The following is a 23,851-nucleotide window of genomic DNA, read 5'->3' on the forward strand; positions in this document are numbered from 1 at the left end:
GTATATCAATGTGCATTTAAACCCCCCCCCTCCCCCCCCAAAAAAACGACTTTGATTATTACAAGACTTTGGGTGAAATCTATAATTCAAGAATTGGCATTTCATGTCCGTCTGGAGCCAAGTTTAGGTTGAGGGGGAAAATGTAGACTGGAAACTAAGAGAGAAGCTCTCAATGTAGTGCAGGAATTCCACTGAGCCCTCCTGGAGGTATATTTGGTGCTGGTTAGCACAAAGGGGGCCCTTCAGCTTTACATGGGGTCTGTTTTGGTCAGTCTAACCCAGCCTTACCCCCGTGGTGGAACCCAGAAGAACTTCTATAGACTAACACACACTCACACAGCTAAACTAGACACAGAGCTTTGTTATGCCTTTGAAAATGTGCCTAATAATTTTAAATGAATGCAACTCTGTCCCAAGTTTAACCTGTGTAATGCTGATGTGTGATTAGTGTTTTTCTTACAGCGGCTGTGGTCTCCCAACAGTATCTAGAAGGTTTATCACATTTTCCTGTTCTTTTTTTTCTGATTGTTTTGGGGTTTTTTTCCCCCTTCTGTTATCTAAGCAAGCCTTTCCTAAATGCTGACAGTTCCCCACTAAGTTTATATAGTGGAGCTTTTTTTTCTTTAATGTTTTTATAAAGACTAGTTGAGATAAGATTGTAGATTTCATATAACAAATCTGTTTTTGTATGACCGAAACTGAGATCTATATGCTGACTCCAGTGATCTAATTGTTCTTGCAGTAAACAGTTGAACAGTTCATTAGAGCCAGTGATCAGCTGTCTGTACTCCCATTAACCCCCTCGGTGATTAAAGATGAATTACTGTTTTAGACTGGCTGTCTGGCTTTGCTTACTGATAATGACGCTACTAATGGCAGAGTTCATTTGAGACATGGAGGAAAGTTGTTGAGGAAAGGAGGAAATCCGGTCTGACTGGAAGACCACAGAGTCTAAACACATAACTCCAATTATATGTTTTTTTTTATCTACTACTCAACAGTTTTGCACATCCATCTCCTGGGAATTGAGGAACTAGATCAAATGTTTTAGCTGATGCTCAGTGTCGTTATATTTGCTCTGTTCCAGGTGACTTGGTGTCCCGTGCCATGCACCACATGCAGCGTCTCAGCTCAATGCGTCCAGGACAGAGCCCTGCCCGTCACGCCCGTGCCCAGCAGCCTGTGTCCTGGTTGCCTGACGCCCTCCACACCCTTTACTACTTCCTGCGCTGCCCGCAAATGGAGTCCATGGAGAATCCCAACCTGGATCCCCCACGCATGGCTCTGAGCAAAGAGAGGTAGGAATCATGGCTGACTGAACTCTGCCAGGATGTAACAAGCTATTAAATAACAAAATTAAACTTGGGGTTTGACTGAAATGTAAGTTTTACGCACGCACACGCACACACACACACACACACACACACACACACACATTTCCTTTCAAAAGCACTAAAATGTAAAATTTTATCATGCTATGTATTTTTTAGTTTTATTTTATCTGAAAGAGTAAGAAAAAGGATTATTGGACCCGTTTCCAGTTTCAAAAGGAATATTTAGAGAACTTGGCAAACATGTGAGATGAAGTCCTGATCAGATAATTCTGAAGCTAAGCTTTTTGTCCTACATCAAAGCTCTGAGAAAACCGAGTGGTGTGCTGAGTGCAGTGCATGCTATGTGAAACATGGTGGTGGCAGCATAATGCTATGGGATGCTTTTATTCAGCAAGGAAAGAAAAGCTGGGAAGAACTAGTGGGCAGATGGATAGAAATACAGGACAATTATGGAAGACAACCAGCTAGTCTGCAAAAAACTTCAGATTATTTGAAAGAAGCCATATATAAGAGCATCAATGGGAAAAATATTTTGCTTTGTACCAGACCTTAGCTCTTCAATCTAATTTCCATCTGCAGTCTCTCTATTCAATCTGACTACACTTGGGCTATTTTACAAAGAATAATCTAAAAAAGATAAAAAAAAAATACATTGAGGTTTGTACGTAAAGTGCTACAATGTGAAAAAAAAAGGTTTAAGAGGTTTAAATGTTATTTCAAGATTTTTCTTTTCATACGTTTACTTAGTGGAATTGGAGATTAGAGGTTTTGTAATGAGTTTACCAGAGATCTAACTAAAGCCACAGCTTTATCCACAGCAAATAGAAAACCCCTTAAACCTCTGAAATTACCGCTTTAGTTCTAAAATTAAATCAGTAGCTTTTCCAGTGGCAACTCGTATTTTTTTTAATGTTTTTTTTTATTTATTTTTTTATCTGTCTAATCATCTTGCCCTCTGGTCGGTCATTTAAGTGTTATTTTTTATTGCGTTAATTACTAGGAGAAAATGGTCCCAGGTGTTAAGTTGGGTTGAAAGAAGACTTAAAAGCACCTTGAGGTGTAAATTAGGTAGAACAGTGGTGATTTAATGGGTTTAAAGAAGCACGGGTGCTCTGTAATTCTGTCTCTCTAATTCCGCTCCAAGTTAGGTTTAGTTAAACAGCTCTAAGTACAGAGTGTCTAGAAAAGCAGTTGGAAAATATTTGCACTCTCTGGATATTTGCACATAACTTTTTGCAATTAAGCCTCTTCTATTTGCAAATGACTTTCATATTTAGACAGAGGCTTTAATGTCGAAGAAATTATATTTTCTGCTGTTTGATTTCAACAGGCAGTAGGGAGTATAAACTTGCCAAAAAGTCCTCTGTTTTAAAATGTGTTGAAATGCTGATTGGAATGAACAGATTCATTTTTGCCGAGGTGTAAATCTCTCAGAAAGTTAATAAATGTAAACGATCTGGGAAAAGATGTACGGTTTTTCCTCTCTGTGTAAAGGTTAATTAATTGACACTATATGCATGTGTTTAAGGGGCAAGAGATGAGGCCATCTATCTCTGATACATTTAATAGTGAACATACACAGTATAAGTGTGCTAAGGTGGACTTCTCAATAGCGTCAAAGGAAACCGACCCGTAAAATCCCCCCTCTCTTTTCCTAGCTAAGGATTTCTTCAAAACCCTTAGATGTTTTTAATGTTGGATTTATATCCCACTGGTTTATGTGAGCAGAATAAAACTATAGCCCTCTTTCTAAACATTCGAACACTCTGTTTTTCTTCAAAAGCATCTGCTTCTTCATCACTGCACACATTCTGAAAATGTTACGGAGCCAACTCAGGTGGTAGGCTATGGAAGTGCAAACCTGGTAGTGATTACAATGGTAAAGTCTGTTCATGCTGCAGAGTTCTCTGCTACAGAGGGCCTCTTCATCTCTGTGACCCACCCTCTATTGGAAGCTTTCTAAAATCTTTGGCAGAAACTCAAAACTGCCAGAATCTGTGTGGGCCACATCATCAAATGTTATAGGAAGCCTGGTGAGAGACTAACAGCAGATTCTCTTTTACTACAAGAGCCGAGACTCGTTTTGGTCCCAAATAAAGCTGCTGTATGTGATAATTATTAAACTGCATGAAACGTAGAAAGGCAAACACTTTGGTCTGAGCATATGCTTGATTTTGCACAATGTTGGAATAGAAATCATTAATCATCCTGTGTTCAAATGACTAAAGACACTCCTTTACTATGAAAAGATAGATTAGAGCACTAATAAAATGTAATTGATAAGCTATAGTTTGATTCTTGTTTTCAAATATAGATTAAAAAAAGATCTTCATCTTCTAGATGAGTGATTAAACTTGTCTGTCACATTGCTACTAATTTGATTAAGACAAGATGGCCTTTAAATATATAAATTAATAAGCTTTAAGCTTTAGTCCCTACTGGACATAGCAACAAATGTTTGAACTCTAATCTGTCCTGCATGAAAAGTAAACACACCTGAGCATTACTTATTAAGCTCATCGTTCTTTTATGGTTGAAGAAGTGCAATAATTCAAAGCCAATGTTTATATTTGTAGGTGTGGGAAAGTCTGTACATGGTAGTCTATGTAAATTCATCGTCTGCATCTCTGAGCGTGGCTCTCAGCATGTCGGGTCACAAGGCTATCTGGTTTCAGTGTTAACTGCCATCAAGGCTTTGATGTTAATCTAATCTCTGACGAAGCTGCAGTTTTTGTTTCAGGTTTAAGGGCACAACTTAGCGCAGCAGTCATATGAGGAGTTTAATGAGAGGAAGAGGAAAGAAAGATGGGGGTAATTATGAGAGAAGACGAGCTGCATCTGCTGAACATGCACTTCTACATAGATGCATTAAGGTCTTACTGGTAAAGGTCTTTCAGAGCTCTAAGACTTCTTCCAACACATCCCAGTTATGGGTGATGGGGTTTCGGTCAGTCGCAGGTTGCTAATCCACATATGGGAGTAAAAGGACATCTGTGAAGCTTTACCTGAATAACTTGGCCTTTGTCAATTCTTGCTCTGGTATCTTGGAATTAACCAATTTTGTTAGACAAATTTGTCAGTAAAACTTGATTTTTATACATTTTATAAACATACACCCAAACATATACACCCCTATCCAATTCAATGTACATTCTCTATCACTGTAGAACATCAATTCTGTCTCATCAGGTCTGTAAACCTTTCACCGTTCCAACCTTATGCTATATGAGCTTTAGAAATCCACTCATCACAGAGGCTGTAAAGTTCTCTGTAAGTTGTACATCTGGAAGTCGTGTTACTTCTATTATTTATCACTCACAGTATTAATATCGTACTACATGCTTCATTGATCTTTTTTATTTTGCCTATTCAATCAAATCTCACTGCACTAGTTGCTCGTAGCTGACATAGATGGTGATGCTCAAGAAAATGTAAGTCAGACTATGCAGGACTATGGTGCAGTCTCTTAAAACTCCCTTACTTGTTAAACAGACTGACAGATTAATAAGGTTTTAGATTAATCCTCTAATGGAGCAATGGGTGTAAAGTGCAAATAGCCAAATATGTTAAATTGGAGATGGTTCAGTTTTGTTTTAGTTGACTTGCTTAGAATGTGCCTGGAAAGAGCAACACAATAAACAATCTGCACTGCAAGTGCTGTGTTTTTAAAAGAAAAAAAATAAATAAATGTAGAAATGAATGAATACATCCACCTGCAAAATCCAATTTGTGTTAAGTGGAGCACATTAAGAGAGCTATAAGCATTGATTCCCAAACCTACAGGGCCTTCCCTCCTCAGAAACATGGCGTTCTTATCACTCTATGCCTGCAGCACTATCTAAAAAGTGGCAGACTGCCTCCCAACCCCCCCTGCCTCACGTTGACATATCCCACCTGCTTCCTAGCTGTTTCCCAAACACTTAGACCTTAATTATATGCACCCAGCAGCTACACTTCACACCCCCTCCCTCCTTCTTGAGCTCATCAGTTCCCAGTCTGCTTGTTCACAGTCACGCCTGGCTGACGGTGAGACCCCTCCTGACTGATCTGCTACTGACAAAACAGCATTTGACAGAAAATCTAAAAAAAAAAAAAAAGACTTCAGTGCTCGTGTCAGACTAACTGCAGGTATTTAAATGCATTTTGATCTGTTGGATATTTTAGGAAAAAAGCTGCCAAAGGTCAGTTAAAACCAAAATATTACACTTTGCTCAGAGATTTTGATGTCATCTAAGCAGTCGTATCAGAATTAATAATACTGCAAGACTCAGTCCTTGTTAACTACAGCTGCACAGTGCAGGGTTTGATGCAGTTCATGAATATAAATGGAGGCGTATTCATGAACTGCATTGAACCCTGGATCACATCAGAACAGATGTAAGCTCACCGAGAACAAACATCACAGCAGGAGTAAGACAGTCGCCAGTAACTTAATATAGCACAATGGCAGTGTTCATGCAGCCATTAACAGAATGTCGCTGAGGCTCCAAAGGACCAAAAGCAAACAATCCCATTCACAGTAAAACACTGTTGTTCACAAGCTTACTCTATGCACATATGGTCAGAGCAAGGTGGAGACAAAAAGGCTTAACACTAGATAACTGACTAGATATTACATTACTAAGAACCGCATCATCTCTTGCTGATTCAGATGGAGGAGGAGGATGAAGACAAACAGACAAAGCAAAAGGGTGTGTTTAATCCAAATGCATTTAAGAATGTCAGACATGGCTACAACAATACAATCATCCTTACTTCTGCAAAATCTGTGTAATCTTCTCCAAAATCTTCAAACTCAAAATCTTTTTTATCTTTCGGTTCAGTGGACGCTCTTGTTTTTTTATGGTTAATATTTTAGGAACGCCTGGTTGGTGCACATCTAAGCTTTTGACTTTGAAATCAAACATGGCTTTGAAGACTACTCATCATTATTTCAAGATCAACAAACAATGGTGAATGATCTTTTCTTTTAGGCCATTTATGCTGTTGCCGCCTCTGATGGAGTGGATGAGAGTGGCCATAGTTCACGCCGAGCATCGCAAGAGCCTGTTGGTGGACAGTGATGATGTCAGACAGACCGCCAGGCTCCTCCTTCCAGGACTTGACTGTGAACCAAGACAACTAAAGTAAATCGACACATAACTGCTGTCCTTTCACGAATTGAATTATTGTTGAGTCAGTTAATATTTCATGTATACATTTCAATTTGTCTGACCTACAAAAATAAAAAGCAGAAAGAAAACCCTTAAAGCTATGTTGTCTTTTACCTTTGCACTTTTAAACTGATTCAGCTTTATGTTTAAAAAGCACAGGCTGTGAGAAGCAGACCAGTAACTACACACTGGCAGAATAGTGATATTGTACAGTTTTATTTCTGTAGAAAAACATTTCATGTTAACATATGGTCAGCATGAGCCACTTGGTGGTTATAAAAGGTTTTTAATAGGGTGTTTAAATCTTGATTCCTTTAATAAGGTGTATAAATCTTGATTCCTTTTAAGGCCGGAGTGTTGCTTTAGCTCCTTCAAGCGTCTGGACTCCAAAGCTGCCATAGATAAATTCAACCTGGACTTGGGTTTTCGGATGCTCAATTGTGGACGCACTGATCTCATTGGTCAAGCTATTGACCTGCTCAGGCCAGATGGGGTCAACAGCATGGACGACCAGGTATGAGCACTATTAGAACAAATGCAGTAATTACGATTTATATACAAGTGCATGCAGATGCACTGATTTAAATGTTAACTTTTTGTGGATAAGTTTAGAACAAATCAGCTGTGGATCAGGGGTTCTTCATAAAAGTACGCCAGTTTTCATCAAATTCAAAGTAATCTCACCTGAAGGCAGGAAAGCTTGCATGCATGATGAATGGGCTTCTTTCTTGCCTAATCTTGCGCTTTTCCTCTTCGTCATTCAGGGTATGACCCCTCTGATGTATGCCTGTGCAGCTGGAGATGAGGCCCTTGTCCAGATGCTGATTGATGCTGGAGCCAACCTTGATGTGGCGGTAAATAAAGAACAGATGTCCTCAACCTTTACAATGTATTTGTCAACAATTTGTCAACGGATATATTTGCAAAAATGGCATCCAAAGTCCACTATGGTTATCCGTGTAAACATTTCCAGTCTTTGCCTTGAGAGAATTTATTTTTTTCTAATCTGTTCTGCATATGCAGGTTCCATTGTACTCCCCAAAGTATCCTTCTGTACATCCTGACAGTCGACACTGGACAGCTCTCACCTTTGCAGTGTTGCATGGACACATCCCTGTAGTGCAGGTACAACATATACAGATATTAGTATCCTTAGTGTTATATTAAAATTCCACTGAATGGTGTTTTTTTTTTTTTAGCGTATTCTAATTTCCACTTTTACCATTTGCTGTAGACCTATCTAACCATAGACCTGACAAAACAGTGTTAAATACCTGTTAATGTGTTCCCTCTTGCTATAAAAGAAAACCTAACCCTAATGAACTGTAAATTCAACCTTAAAAAATACCCCAAACTTTTTCACAATTTTTGTTTTTTATACTTTTGGTGAACAAAAACGTCTTTTCACATGTGCCGTTTATCAGCATAATTAACCACTTTGATGTACTTTGTTTATAAGCTAGTGTCCTTTTAATCTACTTTCAAGACATGCTTAATAAATGGATGTGACGTTTATCTGCAGCTTCTGTTGGATGCGGGAGCCAATGTGGAGGGGGCAGCAATCCGAAATGGTCAGGAGACCACAGCAGACACTCCGCTGCAGCTGGCGTCTGCAGCAGGTGGGTAAACGCAGACACTTCAGCTCAAAGCATAGCTCATGTTAGAGTGCTGCTTATGTACAGAGGGTTTGTGTTCTCATTTGATTCATTGCCAGTAAAGTTTTGATACACTTACATGCAAAAACAGCTGTAAGACAGAAAGGTAAATTAATGAGAGGTTGTCGTCTGTCTGTGAAACATCTAATAACTCATTGGCATTCAATATGCCAATGAGTTATTGGCATACTTTTCCCATAGATCACGAAGTTGTGAATGTGCAGGAGTAGTGGGAGGGGAGAGGGGGGATTAGTGGAATTAGAGTGTAAAATGAAAGTGTGGTGAAAAAAGAAATGCTGCCTGCAGTAGTTTAGTCCCTTCTGGCCCACATTCCTCCACAGGATCATCTGAAAGCCATACAGTGTAGCAAAAGACACATGGTCCACACATAGCTGCAGTGACAGTGAGCAAAACGCCTTAATGTCAATGTGCTGCTGGTTTATGAATCTAATGTAAACTGCAATACACTGATCTCAAGAAAGTAATCTTTGAGTACATAAAAAAAAGCAATTGGAGAAAAACTAAAAGTTTTTAGTTGATTTTAATAAAATGTGTTTAGAAGTTGATAGGTGCTTATGTGTTTCTCAGGTAACTATGAGATGGTGACTTTGCTCCTGGCACGTGGCGCTGACCCCTTATCAAGGAGCCATGATGGAAATGCTCTTACGTCATCTCTTTATGAAGACATGAACTGCTTCAGTCATGCTGCTGCACATGGACACAGGTTTGTCGGATTTCATTTTGAGACATTACTTTTTTTCAGTGCTTCAATTCAAAACAAACTAAAAATTCATGTATTTTTATATTTTATCCTACCACACTGTTTTCGTCCACTCAACTTACAGTACTCTCTGATCAGCCAATGTCTTTAGTAATGACTTATTGTGGCTTACACTCCTTGTGAAGGCCATAAGTCATAACATTTCTGTAATAACTGTCGTTTTTTAATTTTACATATAATATTGTTTAACTGAAACTTTATTTTTAAGTTAATTCTGAGTGGAGATGCAATGTATCTAGTGTGCAAAGTGAGCAGGGGGTTGTGTTGTCCATTTGTTTTTTAAAAACCAACTGGTAGAGTGATCCTCTCCACCTGTTTGCTGTGTGTTCATGTGAACTCTGTGTAGACTCAACACTTCACATTCCACACTAAGAGTGATGGATTATCTAATCACATAGATCACAGGGTCACAGAAATGTAAGTATGTTTTACCATTTGAGAACAGATAACCGATTTAATGCTTGTTGTTTCCTTCCTCCATCAGAAACGTGCTGAGAAAGCTACTGACTCAACCCCAGCAGATCAAAGAGGATGTCCTGTCTCTGGAGGAGATCCTAGCAGAAGGAGTGGAGAATGAAATTCCAGGGATGTGTCCTTATCTTCCAACACCTTCCAATGGCACTCCGGCACTGCAGGATGCAGACATACCCAATCTCTGCAAGGCCAGGATGAAGGCTCTTCAAGAAGCTAGCTACTACAGTGCCGAGCACGGATATCTTGATGTCACCATGGAGCTTCATGCAATGGGTACCTTTCAGATAGCCATAAGACAACAAGACTTTTGTTTATTTGTGCTTCTAAAACCAAACTTGTCTGTAATTAGGTGTGCCGTGGAAACTGCATGTGTGGCTGGAATCTCTTCGTTGTGCCCATCAGCAGTCCAAGACGGGGGCCATCCTCTCTCTTCTCAGAGAGTTTACCACAGTCCGAGAAGAGGACTACTGTGATGAACTTGTCACCACAGGCCTGCCCCTCATGTTCACTATCCTGCGAACCACCAAGGTATTGTCAAACATGAAGCCTGTGACGTTTACTACTTTTCAGTCTCCGGAATAAGAAATAATCCTGACCTTCTGTTCTTTCTTTCAGAACGATGCCATTATACAGCAGCTGGCAGCTATTTTTAGTCACTGTTTTGGCTCAGCACCACTTCCAGCCATCCCTGAGATGAAGGCGTCTCTTTCAGCTCAGTTGGGTGAGAAAGCTTTGATTGACTGTATGAATAAATGTAGTTCACTGTCCTATAGAGGGAATTTTAAACAAAGCTGCCAAAAATTATAAGCTTATTATTACACTGAAAGTAGGATGTGATGGGCTGAAATCTGAGTCATTTACATATTGTTAATCTGATCTTTACAGATCCACTCTTTCTGAACAACCCAGACATGTCAGATGTGACATTTTTGGTGGAGGGAAAACCATTTTATGGACACAAAGTCCTTCTGATAACCTCTTCTGACAAGTAAGTGCAACCACTCTTCATTTTGCAGATGTGTATTCATTTTAGACACACAAATCAGAATTTTGTGTTTGAGTTTTCATCTGCCAAAATGTATTCAGATTTCTTTTTTTCTTACCTTCTTGACTGACATGTAACACATTTTACCACATTGGTGAAAGGAGTCACTGTAAAAGTTATTTTTAAGTGAACAAAATGATTAAAGAGCTCAGTTTGAAGCTGCCCTTAGAATAACCTTTTAGTACTTTTCTAAAACTGTAGCCTCTGTATGTCTTCCCTTGAGCAGAGATTCCCAACCATGGCCCTCAGGACATAATGTACTGCATGTTTTAGATGCGTCCCCACTCCTGTACAATTGATTGAAATTATCAAAGGGTTAGGGTTAGCAAAGTCTTAAAAATCAGCCACTGTCCTCTTCTGTTCTCCAGTGAGAGGTTTGACCAACAGACGGACCTCTACCAGGTCATGTCTGCACATTTACAGTTAACTCTAGCTACCCATCTCACCAACCTTCTTGCTATATTTAGCAACATTTCAGACAAGAGAAAAATGGTATCGGCCAAAATCGAAATCAGCAGGTCAGGCTTTTTAAAAGATTAGAACCCAGTTTATCACCCATTCATTTAAGCCATGTGTGGCTTAAATGAATGGGGAAACAAATAAAATATGCAGGACAGTTGTGACCAAGAACCACGACTGGGAACCTATGCTTTCGTGGTTAAAGACTTCCAATAATTGAGATTTCCAAATCGGACATATTCTGTAATGGAGAATTTCTGACTTTTCTCGACACTGTAGGGAAAAGTCAGTCAACGTATAATAGAGCTATTATACGTTGTAACTTGAAAGAATGCAGACATATCCCAACATGTCAAAAACGACTTTCTTTTGAATCCGTTTTTATAGCTGTACTCCATTTATTGTTGATTAACTCAGTTACAGCATCCATACCAAAGAGTAGTCAACAATATTACCTGGTTGAGCTTATGTTTTTTAGGTTTCTGGCCAGTTGGTACTTTTGAGGGCCAATCAAGCTAAAAGCAATCGATTTCTCAGAGCATTTAATTTACTTGAGGTTTTTAGAGGAAAACCTAATTGAACATTGATAAAACTACTTTTTTTCCTTTTAGATTCAAATCTCTGCTGGCATCCTCTGGATCAGATGGAAGCCCCAGCAAAGAAATTGAGATCAGCGATGTCAAGTACCATATTTTCCAGGTATGAAAAAAATCTAGCATACAATAATATGAAAAATAGATTAGGGTACCCTATGAGTTTTAATTTCTAGCACTGAAAAAAAAAATCATAAAAACTGTAAATATATACTTTGACCCATGTTAATTCCCGTATGTCCATAAATATTGCATAGCCACTGATGTGAGCTTCATTATACCGGAAAGTCAGAGATTATTTTGTGTTGTGAAAATCACATCAGCAGTACATGACATTAGCTGCATTAATTGACAAAGTTGGTGAATTATTTGTCAAAATAATGGAAAAATTGTTTTAGAAAAAACAAAACTGCAAAGTAAACACTTTATGCTTTACACGAATCACACGATCAACAACTGGATGTTTCCACTGGTGCATGAAAAAAACAGGAAGTAATTGGAGGATCATCGTCCAGAATGTTTTTGATGACTTACTGAGTGAACCGAGATTCACATTTGATTTTCTTGCTGTTCTTTTTAATGGAAACGCATTAAATCAGAAATAAAGCATTCCAGGAAAATAATCGCATACCAACTTTCAAGAAGAGCTGGAAGTGACGGGGCTTGGAGATGCATTGCTAGAGCAAGAGCTAGCCAGCTCATTATCATAGGTTCATTAATTCTACCATAAACCAGAGGACGTTGAAGGAAAATAACACTATTTGTAACCTGGAACACAATAATAACCCTCAGAATTACAAAAAAAATCCCATGAGAAATAAATTCCTAGATCCAGTTAAAGACCAGACCTAGATGTAATTCAGTTGCTTTGATGTGATTCTACTGCACATGTAGTAAACCCCAGATTGACGTCCAATGGCTCCAAGAAGTGTCTTATTGACATTCCTTCAGCCTAAGGGTCACAGGGTGTCCTAATGTTTACTTTAGCAAAAAAAAAAATGTTTGAAAGAAATACATTTTTACAGTGTAGTCTCTTTTTTCCTGCACATGCCAAAACAATTAGATAAACTGATGCTGAAATGTTGCTAAACTAGACATTTGACCTCTCTACAGATGATGATGTCTTACCTGTACTGTGGAGGAACAGAATCACTGAAAACGAATGTGATGGACTTACTGGAGGTGAGAACACTGAAGGTTCAGATCATGCTAATTAGATTGACTTGAACTGCACAGACAGTTAAAGATGTTCACACATTTTTACTACACAGTCATTGTGAGATCACAGAACAGTATGTTATGATATATTGGGTGAACAGGCACCTGGTCATTAGCACATGTGGATCATATTAATCTGTTTTCTAAAGGTATGTGATCAAACTTGTTTTTACTCCTCCAATTTTCCATGAAATTGGGCTCATTTGCCAAAATTAATACAGGAAATGTGAATTCATGGCCTGTACTCTTTCACCATTCAACCCGTTTAGTGCAAATTAAGCTGTACATTAGTTTTACTTGAAAATTAGTTCATTTGTACACTCATTGACTAAATGTTTTCATTCAGTATTGCCTTACTGAAAGAAGAGAACAAATACCAAATAATCTGTAGGCTAAGTAGACGTTTTGTTTTTTGTTTTTTTTCCATCAACTACTATCAAAATGCCGCCTCGTTAGGAGGAACCGAACTTGGATCCAGACTTGAAGAATTGATATCACCGAAACCTGATCTAGTCATGGCAGATCATCAAAAAGCATTCAGTTATGTAGTTTATACTTTTAGGAACTGAAATTAGTGAGATATGTATTCTAAAGAACAGGAGAACTCAAAAATACACTGCTCAAAAAAATAAAGGGAACACTCAAATAACACATCCTAGATCTGAATGAATGAAATATTCTCATTGAATACTTTGTTCTGTACAAAGTTGAATGTGCTGACAACAAAATCACACAAAAATCATCAATGGAAATCAAATTTATTAACCAATGGAGGCCTGGATTTGGAGCCACACACAAAATTAAAGTGAAATGTTCCCCTTATTTTTTTGAGCAGTATATTTACAAGTTCAAAATGAGTGATCTAAATCTCTGCTGAGGCACATTCATCAGCCGGAGGCAGCAACAGCTCTGTGTATTCCTGCTTCTGGGGGACATGCAAACACGTGCAGCTTTGTGAAACTGATCCAGTTCCTTACAATTTTTTGTTCTACAACCGGATACCACAGCCAAAATAAATAAATCTAAGCTTATGACTACAGACACAACCAGGTGGGTTTATGAACTAAAAGATTATAACAAGTGTATAAAATTTTGGTAATTTTTTTTCCACTACAGCTTTTGTCGGCTGCTAATCAGTTCAAGCTGGGGGCACTACAAAGACATTGTGAGCTCATCTGCTCCAAGCACATAAACCTCGACAATGCAGTCAGCATCTACAAGACAGCCAAGGTAATGTCTGTTTTGAGAAGGCTGTGCTACTCTGTTGTAATCTGGTCTACATTTTGTAAGCAGATAAAACATGATTGTTTTTTTTTCCTTGAACAGGCAAATGGTTCGGTGGATTTGAGTTCATGTTGCGAAAGTTTCTTCCTGCAGCAGATGCCGGCACTGCTGGAAAAAGACGGCTTCAGGACCCTGTTACTAGGAACCAACTGCACTCGACAGGGGAATAACTGCACTTCTCTGGCTCACAGCCGCAGTGACTCACCTCTGGAAGAGCTGGAGGCCATCCTGGCTCAGCGTATACGCTCGCTTTACATTTCATCTCAAGTCTGAAGACGTGAGCCGCTGCAATGAGACAAGACGAAAAGCAACAAGTGTGTGAAAGTTGCAGAAGAAGGCTTTGTGTAAATACAGGTGGCTTGGTTCTGTAGGAACCACATTCCAGAGAAAATGCTGCAGAACTGTGTGCAGTGTGGCACAGTGACCGACTTGGCAGTTGTTGACTCTGAACAGTGTTATTTTGTGCCAAGCACTACATGATGGCGGTTACTGTGACGAACAGTAAGTTTTTCAAAAAGGGTGGTTTGTGTTTTGTTTTTTTCCTCCAAGGCTCAGGAAGCCTAAATGGAAAGTTTCAAAAACAAAATACTGCTGCCATCTAGTGGAAATCATTAAAGGACTGGAATTTGCAGCAACTCCTGGGTTTTGACTGAAGCTATGTACAGTAACCATAGACTGAAGACGCAGAGTGGGAGGAAAGCTCAGTCCAGTCTGTAGTGATGCAAATGTTTATAAAAAAAAAAAAAACAACTACGCTTATAAAATAGTTGTTTTTTTAACTAAAGTATGACCAGAATGACATTTACTGCTAAGTGGGATGGACATTTTCTATTTAATGAGAACAAAAGATGTGAAAGTATTTAATGAGGCATGCCCTTTGATTTCATTTTTAATCCAAGCTAATTAATATTTTAAAAATGCTTCAGCTGTTTATGCAGGCATACTAATAGGTAATTAAGCTTATCTTGATGTTTACCATATTTACACAGCCACAACAGAAGGATTTGAAAAATATGTTTTGCGTGAAATAAACCTTGTGACTTTGACTGGAACTTTTTATTTTTTTGTATGGTGTTGAATGGACTCACCTGAAAGCAGCAGCAACCTGTAAGAGGAATGCAAATGCATATTCAAACAAATACTTTCTCACAAGAAAAACGGTAAGAGAAAAAAAAATCTTAATTTTGACTCAATGAGCTCTTATTTCTACAAGGCTGTGTTAGGCTAAATCAGCACATCTAAACCTTAAACTTAATATCCCCCCCATCTGTCCAGAAACACACACAGTGGACAAATACTGCACAAGGACATTCTTGCCTACAGGGCAGTTTACAAACCAATTAACGTTAAAACATTGTATTGTGGAATACAATGTTTTTGTGGAATACAAAAACATTGTATTCCACAATACAATGTTTTTGTATTGTGGAAGAAAGCCATAGTAACAGAGAACACACGCATGAACAAGGAGAACATAAAAACTACTCCGGGCATAATTAAACCAAGCTGAGCAAATGCACCATCTCCTTAGCACCCAAAATTCTGGATTTTCCTCAACTATAAACCATAAATATCAACATGAATTGAAACAAAAGGTTGAAATTTGTTGATTTACCAATTTGCTTACATTCAGAATGTCACTTTTTATCAGATATGAATCATAAGTTGAGGGGGGAACAAGTCTGGAAGCAGAGTGTTGCACTTGAAGAATAATCCACTTTTAAAGGAGTCTGATAAAGTGGTCTGGGTCTCTGATCAGGTTCCTCATGGATATAATCTGAGATGATACCTTGGGCATATGCAGGAAGGTACAAAAACTATGTTACCCATAATGATCTGCAGAGGCACATCAAGGTTCGACTCCTGCTTCACTTTGTCAACCTGTATGTGGCTTTGTGGGCTTACCTGAAAACAGTGGTCTCTTACATGCACCAACCTTTAAGAGTACAAATAAAATATACTCTATAAAAAAGCCAGAAAGGAAAGGTTATGAAAAAAAAAAAGATACACAGCTCAAAATTAAAGGGAACACTAAAATAACATTCTAGATCCCAATGAATGGAACATTTCAGTTGAAAGCATTGAGAACAAAATAGCAAAAATTATCAATGTAAATCTAAATTACACTCAAAAGAAAGTGGAAAATCCTATCGCAAGCTGAGCCAGCTTCTGTGTAAATTCCTCAAGTAAAGTCCGAATGAGGCTTAGCAGTGTGTGTTCTCCTGAGGGATCTCTTCCCAGATGTGGATTAAAGCAGTGTTTTTCAACCTTTTTTTTGAGCCAAGCTACACGTTTTAATTGAAAAAATCTCGAGGCACACCACCAACCAAAAATGTAAACAAAGATACTCTGTAGCCGCCTATATTACATATATAGTCATTCTTATCAAAGTGTCTTGAATAGGAATCAAATAAACACAAAAATGTATTTTTATCACATTTTACATTTCTTATTTCAAATTGCACGCAACATGTCCACTTCAAAAATACACCTGAACAGGGCCACAACATTGTGGTTTTAAATTTAAAGAAGTTGTAGAAAACTTAAAAGTGTTTTACAAACTAATCCACAAGCATTCTTTTAGCCAGAAGACAGAAAATAATTGTTATTCTGAAAGAACCAATAATATTTGGGAAAGATTTCACTGTTACAATATGAAGATTTGCATGTACAAAATGTCAATATCTGTATATTTTACCCATCTAGTGTGAAATCTGTGCATATTTGGATGAAAACAGCTGATTTCCTGGAAGAAATTGAAGAAAGACAAAGCTCTTCCTCAACAGCTCTCAGTCTCTCTGGTTTCAGTTTTTATAGTAGCCAGGCTTGAGAAGCTCACTTCACACAGACATGATGTGGGAAATGGACCCTGTTCTTTCCAACTACTGCTGAGCTTCACTGTCTCTCATGTAGTGGCAGATCGACAGTCCTCAACTTAAAAGCTGCACCATATGAGTTTGAAAACATTTCTCCGTCGTGCCTGCTGCTAGCATGTGGTTGTTCTAAATGAAAATTAACGCGTTCTTCTTTGATTCACAATTTTGACTTCTAATGATTCACTTCCTGCTAAAGAGCCCCCTGGTGGTTGAAGAAAAATACACAGAAAAGCCGCACCGGGCTACAATCCGCATGGCTCAAAGTTTAGGAAAAAAGTAGCAGCTTATAGTCCGGAAAATACGGTACCATAGGTGAAATTGAATAATTTCCACGGCACACCTGACGATCACTCATGGCACACTCGTGTGCCGCGGAACAGTGGTTGAAAAACACTGGATTAAAGCATCAATCAACTGCTGCACAGTCCGCAGTGCAGTTGGTGGTTGGAACAAAACATGTTGTCCCAAATGTGCTTTATTGGATTCAGGTCTGAGGAACACGCATCGACAGATGGTCTCACAATGGGTCTGAAGGTCTCAACCTCAGACCCATTGCGTCCTTCCGAAGACGTACTGTACCTCTCCACACCATTACTGGCCCACCGCCAAACTGGTCATGTTGCAGACAGCACAACATTTTCCACGGTGTCTCCAGACTCTGTCACATGCTCTCCTCTGTGAAGAGAACACACCGCCAATCTTGGTGCTCTTTGACAAAAGCAAACCACTCTGCAGAGAGTTGGGGTGTAAGAACAGGCCCCATTCATGGATGTCGGACCCTCATACCACCCTCATGGAGTATGATCTTTGAGCAGAAACATACACAGTGGCCTACTAGAGGTTATTTTGCAGGGATCTGGCAGCGAGTTGTAAACTCCCGTCTCATGACACCTCTTGGCATGTGGACACTGACAACATGCAAAAGTGACAAAGATGTCAGCCAGAAAGGATGGGAAGAGACAAGTGGTCTGCAGTGACCATCTACAAAACTCATCCTTTATAAGGGTCATCTGGCTAATTGCCTCTCATGACCACCTGTTGCCCGTTGTATTTACAAAAACGGCAGGTGAAATAGATTCACACAGTATTGCTTCCCAACAGGTGAGGTTGGTTTGACAGAAGTGCGATTGAATTGAAGTTACATCGAGTTGTTTAAATGTACACTTAATTCTTGATTCTAAGATTATATATATATATATATATATATATAATTTTTTTTCCTCAAAGGAATGGACCTATCTTTACCAATATGAAAAAGGAGAACACACACAACATAACTGAATGAGTTTATTTGTTTCAGCACTGAAAATGCTCACAGTTATTTAGAATGGGGATTACATCAGTAAGTTTTGTTCCTGCTCTGTCCCAAAAAAAAAGGAAAATAAAATAAAATAAAATAAAATAAATAAAAAAACAAATAAGAAGAAAAGACCCATCCGGGCCAAAATTTGTCCTCAGTGCCGTCAGCTTCCCATTGTAGTAAACAAAGAGGAGGGTGAATAAAAGGTATTGCTTTGATTTTGTAGTAGTGGTATTCCCTCCCTGTGCCTCTTCAACAGACAGGCACAGAACGCCCAGACCTCTGAGCTTTCCGCAGAGAGGTACGTAGTAAAGGAAGCATCGTTTAAAAACTTTGTGCACAAGCTGGAGGAAGGAAAAGAAAGTCAGCAGGACTGAAAGGAGAGTAAGAAAGCAAAAGGCCAGAATTAAAAGCAGAGAGAAGGGAATTTCAACTTTAAAACACAGTACTGTTGAGGGAAAAATTAATGAAGGCTGATAGAAGGGGGGCGAGTTTGGCGTGGAACATTAAACACTAAAGCCATGCAAAGAAAAGCTCATGTTTGACATGCACACAGCAATACAAGCTAAAAGCATAGAGCAGGAATCCCCAGCATGGTTGAGAAGACAATCAACCCCCACAGCTCGTCTGTCTATTTACAAAGAGAAGAAGCAGATCACGATCTGACAAATTCTCCTCCTCAGGCCTGGCATTCAATGCAAACTGACAAATATCAATAGAAGAGCATGTTCCCTCTTCCAAAAGAGGCTAAGTCTACATTCTTAAATTACTGGTAAAACCATTCTTTTTCCAGAGTTCCAACAAGTTCTTGTTTCCTCTTCAATGAGGTCTGGAAATAAAGAGATTTGTCAAAGTTCACATATTTCTGTTTTAAGTCAAACAAAAACAAAATAAAGTTCAGCTTTTTTTTTCTCTCTCTTTTCTTTAAATGTCCCATTTACCAACACACAAGAGGGTAGTAAATAACATTCAACTGACCTAACAGCTTTGTCCATATAAATAGCCAAGTTATAATAAATTAGGAATTAAACAGTGAGATGAACAAATATGAATAAATAAGGACAACAATACAAAAATATTCACAATTGCATTTATCACTTTTTTTTTTTGTTCCTCTACTCCTACTGCTGGTATTTGAGACTAAGAGAGAGGTACAAATGGAAAATCAAAGAAAGTGCTGCAGAGAACAGGGAATGTTTGGATAATTTCCAGGTCGATCAAACAGGGACAGCGATAATCATGTAACAAAAATACACAGAATTTAAAATGACAGAATGATGCAGGCGTAGCTTCAACAGCCTGTTTCTATGATATCTAACAGTGTCACAACTAGACATTTCATTTTTTTTTTTACATTAAAAATGCTTTCAGTCTGTACAAGAGAATAGATCATTCATTTAAATACCCACATAACCCTCCCTGTACCCACCTTTCCCCCCCCAATACTTTCATTTTTATCTCCCCCATTTCCCCGTTGCCTGTTTTGCTGACACCCACGTCCTCTCTGAAATCATGATTTCAGTCCATTTTGCAGCAGTTGTATCAAGTCTAATAAAAATTAAAATTCAAACCCAGTTCATCACAAAGAAAGTACAATACAAAGCAAAGGGATACAATCCGGCAAGCGCCTGTGTTGGCTGTTTGGACGTCCAGCGACAATGCTCTCTCTTTGCTCCTCCTCACATTTCTGTAAGTCTTTTGTAGGTTTATTTTATGTTTTTCCATCAACATTGGTACATCCCAGAGTGTTTTGTGCATGTTTTTTTTTTGTTGTATGCTGTACCTTGAGTGTTTTGACCAGTGCTTTATTTCCAATAGAATAAAAATAATCCCTTTAAAAAAAAAAAACTAAAAAAAGAAAGAAAGAAAGAAGATGAGCCATTTGATGACTGGAGAGTATGATTGTAGGTGTGTGCTTGAAAGATTATGGAAGAAGCACTAAAATGACTTTCATCTACTTTCTACTGATGGATGCCAAAGGTGGAGTTGGGGTGCAGTCGAAGGTGGAAGGCTTTTTTTTCGGCACCCCTCGGAGAGGAGTCCTCCACTGACAAATGTCCGACACTCTTGGCACATTTGAAGGGGGGTGGATTGGGGTAGTTGTTGGAGGGGCAAGTGGAGCATGGAGCAGGAGGAGGGACTTTAATAGGTTTTCTGGATTATTCCTGGTGTCAAAAACAAGTCAGGACATCACAGAGGTTAGCAGCAGAAAGGGACACAAATAAGCATGTGGGGGGGGGATTTGATGGGTGGGTCGGGGAGAGGGAGTGTTAATGATGATGGAAACTGTAGAGAAATGAAACATCGGAGAGTCGCAGCATTTTATTTATGTGTTCTGGAGCTGTGGTGTATTTTTTATTTTTATTTTTTGCACATAAAGAACTTTTCCTCTAATAACGTCTGTAAACTAGATGTTCTCTTTGCGCCCGGTTCGGATTTGCATCGGTTCATCTACAAAATGTCTCAGGCTTAAGCCTCTTCCTGTGTCCCCACAGATGCCGCCGACAGCTTGCCTCTGTCTCGGCCTGCAGCTGGGAATTTGGTGTCATTGTTTTCTGATTCGTGTCTCCGGACGTGCATGGGAGAGGGGCAGTGCTTGGAGGGCATGCCGAAAGGGTGGGGCACCTGGCCATTCTTCTCATCTGAAAAAAGTTGGGTTAATCATGTCAAATAAGTTAGCCAGTGTCCAATACAGGCACACAAATGTGGGGAAAATATAGGAAGAACAGGGTTCACTGGAGGACAATGGGGACCAATGCTAAGATGGAGAGAGCAAAGGAGCATTCGATGACCAAAGAGAATGATTCCACGGAAAAGTCGTTACGCCGCATATGCCAGTGACAAATGAGAGTCCGCTTCTGACAGGCACCGTATAAAATACACTGCATTTGTTGTATCCAAGATTAATGTTCGCATGGAAGTCCAAACGGTTTTTATCAACTGTGAGCTGTGTAAAACATAGGCCTAAATCATATCAATCATCTGGTCAGCTGTTTTATTTGTCTGTGCGATTTTTAATATGTAAATGAGTCGACACACATTAGCTACACAGCAAGTAAGAAAAAAAAGTGTATGTAGGATTTTTTTTTTTCTATATGAAGATTATTTCAGCAACTGCAGTAGGAACCCCAAACATCGGAAATGAAGGAAGGATAGTCATGGTCATTAGTTACTGTGTCATATCTTTGGAAAGTCAAAAACACACATCATTGAGCTGCTGTTTGTAAGAAACAAGAGAACATATGCTGGCAGCATATTTCATGTATTTGCACATATATTTAGCAAACTGTTCTGCAAAAGGGTAATTTGTTGTTTGAAAACTGTGAGTCAAATAAGCATAATTAACAAGGATTATCATTTGCTCTGTGTTTTTGCCAGAATGCCTCTGCATGTGGACTTGAGAATGTGCCAGATTTGGCTTAAATGTGGCACGTCATATTTTCACAGGCCCCGAGTAACACTTAGTTTGAAAACTGAGTGAACTCCCTGTACCTTAGCACTATCAGGACAGGCTGACCCCTACCTGCATGACTGTGGATGTTATTACTGTGGAACTAAAACTGCTTTCATTTCTATTCATTGTGTGGCAACCTACAGTCATAATAACCTAATCCAATGTTTGCAACCTAATGTGACCCTTCCAACAACTCAGTCTGGTAATGAGCTAAACTCTAAAGATCAAAAACTGGTAAGCTTAAGTTTTTTTTTTGTTTTTTTTTAATGTTAGAAAACTTACTGGAATACAACACTGACAGCAAATTGCTAATGAGAACTGGAATCACTAAAAATGAATAAAAAAGGCTCAATGCAAATAAAGAGTTCACTTCTGACAAATGTAGTGGGTTATAGAGCAAATATCTACTAAAGTATCAATGTGGAGTAGGATGTGTCCAATATTTTTATATTTTACACGAGATGAAACTGTTATTTGGGAGGGGAAAAAAGCACTTTCTAGCTGATTAACGCAAGTATATCTGTAGTTTCACTGCTGACCAGAAGATGGGGGTATTGCAAAATAAATAACACAAACAGAGGTGACTCACAAGACAAAAAATTCTGAGCGGAAGAAAAAATAAGATTCCTGTGGCTTTTTTTTCCCTATTCTCTTCACCTTCCACTCCATGCATTAGGAGAACAGTTGAGAAACAACAAACTGTAGCAGCCTTGAGACTAATGACACAAAGGAGGTAATAACCAGAATGTCAATAGGTTATTTAAAGCCTTAAGACACCAAAAGAGGCCAATATGAAAGAGACTGGCGGGGTGTCTTATTTGGATGCACTAAAACATCATAAAAGACAGGCGTGTCTTATCAGGCGTGCTGCTCTCTGAATTCTGGGAGTGTGTTGAGGCACAGCAGTGTTGCCATGGCAGCAGGCATGGACGATCAGTCTATAAAATAGGAATAACCAGGAATAACCCAACGCCAATCAACTTAATCTACCTCTCTTTTAATCTTTAATCTTCCATGGCAACGTAAGAATACTTTGGCCTGCAGTCGGCGCTTCAGAGCAACCTCACACCCCTTAAAGTCGGTGAGGCACAGGAAGCCGTTTGAAGAAGCAGAGTACAAGAGCAAAAAGAAGGGCAAGATCTAACTTGGCTTCAGATGTGAGTGGTTTGTTAAGGGATGGCATAGAAAGATGAGGCGGTAGGGGGGAATTTGGGAAGGAGATTTAGGGAAAAAAGGTATTTCTTCATCTGAAATAAACATTTTAACTCACCAGAGAGTTGTTGGACCCCAGGCTGTTCATGTGTGCTTAACAACTGGCTCTGAATCGTCTCAACTACTCGCTTAAAACGCCGGCTTGGACCTGCGCACAAATACGGAAAATATTAGCTCAATCGACCTGAAAGTATTTGCAAGGGTGGAAGTACGGGTGGAGTTCATAAATGAACTCTGGTTCAGCTCCGTCACTCAACTACAGTAGGGAATCAGTAGTTAACAGAAAAGCATAACAGCAGCACCTTTCTCTGAGTGACATGTAGCTATCATGAATACACCTGTGGTTTCCAAAGCAATGACAAGTCAAAACGTGTGCTCATTTGAGTCAGGATTCAATATTAACAGCATGTCTACTGTTTGAGCCATAAGATATAGATGCAGAATGACAAAAAGAGGAATATATGTAATTGCTAAATCCCATTGTGTAGAGTGACATTCAGTTGTGCTGGATGGAAGTTAGCCCATATATTTAGCATACAGGAGCAGTCAGACATTAGATGCTGTAGGGGTATTATTTGGGCTTTTCATTATTGTTTTGAAAGGTTATTTTATTAGGGTGGAATGATAACACAACTTCAGTGAGTTTTTATAGCAATAATTAGGTGCACAAGCTATAACTGGCATTGTGTCATACATAGAGTAGAAAACTTTTATTGTTCCACAGTGGGGGAAGTCGGGACAAAAACGAAACTTGTTGAAAAATTTAATCTTAAAAGACAAAACCCAGGAATGAGTGGCAGCTGCTGCAACAGGCTACCTGCTCATACAGCGTAGGAAGTTTAAAAGAAAGAAGACTAATAATAAACTACTGGAAGAGTACAGACCTCAAAACTACTAAAAATGTATGAATTACGGCTAAAAGCAGAGCCTGTACCAGAAAACCAACCAATTTAAATAAGCTTCATCATGTTTGGTACAAAACATGTTTAGACTGATCTGCTAAAGAGGCATTT

General features: G+C 39.0%; 2 protein-coding genes across 5 annotated transcripts in view; one reads left to right on the forward strand and one right to left on the reverse strand.

The window, feature by feature from the left end:
* The window catches only part of abtb2b (ankyrin repeat and BTB (POZ) domain containing 2b), a 50,443-nt gene extending 35,399 nt beyond the window's left edge, over nt 1-15,044 (forward strand). The window contains exons 4-18 of the mRNA XM_007571765.2: nt 1,088-1,298; nt 6,308-6,460; nt 6,836-7,001; nt 7,252-7,341; nt 7,511-7,612; nt 8,010-8,106; nt 8,731-8,866; nt 9,408-9,670; nt 9,747-9,925; nt 10,013-10,118; nt 10,283-10,385; nt 11,513-11,600; nt 12,608-12,676; nt 13,829-13,942; nt 14,039-15,044. Of these exons, the coding sequence (XP_007571827.1) occupies nt 1,088-1,298; nt 6,308-6,460; nt 6,836-7,001; nt 7,252-7,341; nt 7,511-7,612; nt 8,010-8,106; nt 8,731-8,866; nt 9,408-9,670; nt 9,747-9,925; nt 10,013-10,118; nt 10,283-10,385; nt 11,513-11,600; nt 12,608-12,676; nt 13,829-13,942; nt 14,039-14,269 (2,108 nt within the window). The 3' untranslated portion in view covers nt 14,270-15,044. The remainder of the gene's footprint in view (nt 1-1,087; nt 1,299-6,307; nt 6,461-6,835; nt 7,002-7,251; nt 7,342-7,510; nt 7,613-8,009; nt 8,107-8,730; nt 8,867-9,407; nt 9,671-9,746; nt 9,926-10,012; nt 10,119-10,282; nt 10,386-11,512; nt 11,601-12,607; nt 12,677-13,828; nt 13,943-14,038) is intronic.
* Nucleotides 15,045-18,144: 3,100 nt separating this feature from the next.
* brsk2a (BR serine/threonine kinase 2a) overlaps nt 18,145-23,851 on the reverse strand; it is a 183,935-nt gene continuing 178,228 nt past the window's right edge. For 2 of the 4 annotated variants that reach the window (XM_016681600.1, XM_016681601.1), the window contains 2 exons: nt 22,897-22,986; nt 18,145-20,337 (listed from right to left, as the gene is read on the reverse strand). In XM_016681600.1, the coding sequence (XP_016537086.1) occupies nt 20,315-20,337; nt 22,897-22,986 (113 nt within the window). In that variant the 3' untranslated portion in view covers nt 18,145-20,314. Of the gene's footprint in view, nt 20,338-20,536; nt 20,815-22,896; nt 22,987-23,851 lie in introns of those variants that run through there. The other 2 variants (XM_016681598.1, XM_016681599.1) reach the window with 1 other exon arrangement.

The sequence above is a fragment of the Poecilia formosa genome, unplaced genomic scaffold, assembly GCF_000485575.1.
Source record: "Poecilia formosa unplaced genomic scaffold, Poecilia_formosa-5.1.2 Scaffold287, whole genome shotgun sequence".
Taxonomy (NCBI): domain Eukaryota; kingdom Metazoa; phylum Chordata; class Actinopteri; order Cyprinodontiformes; family Poeciliidae; genus Poecilia; species Poecilia formosa.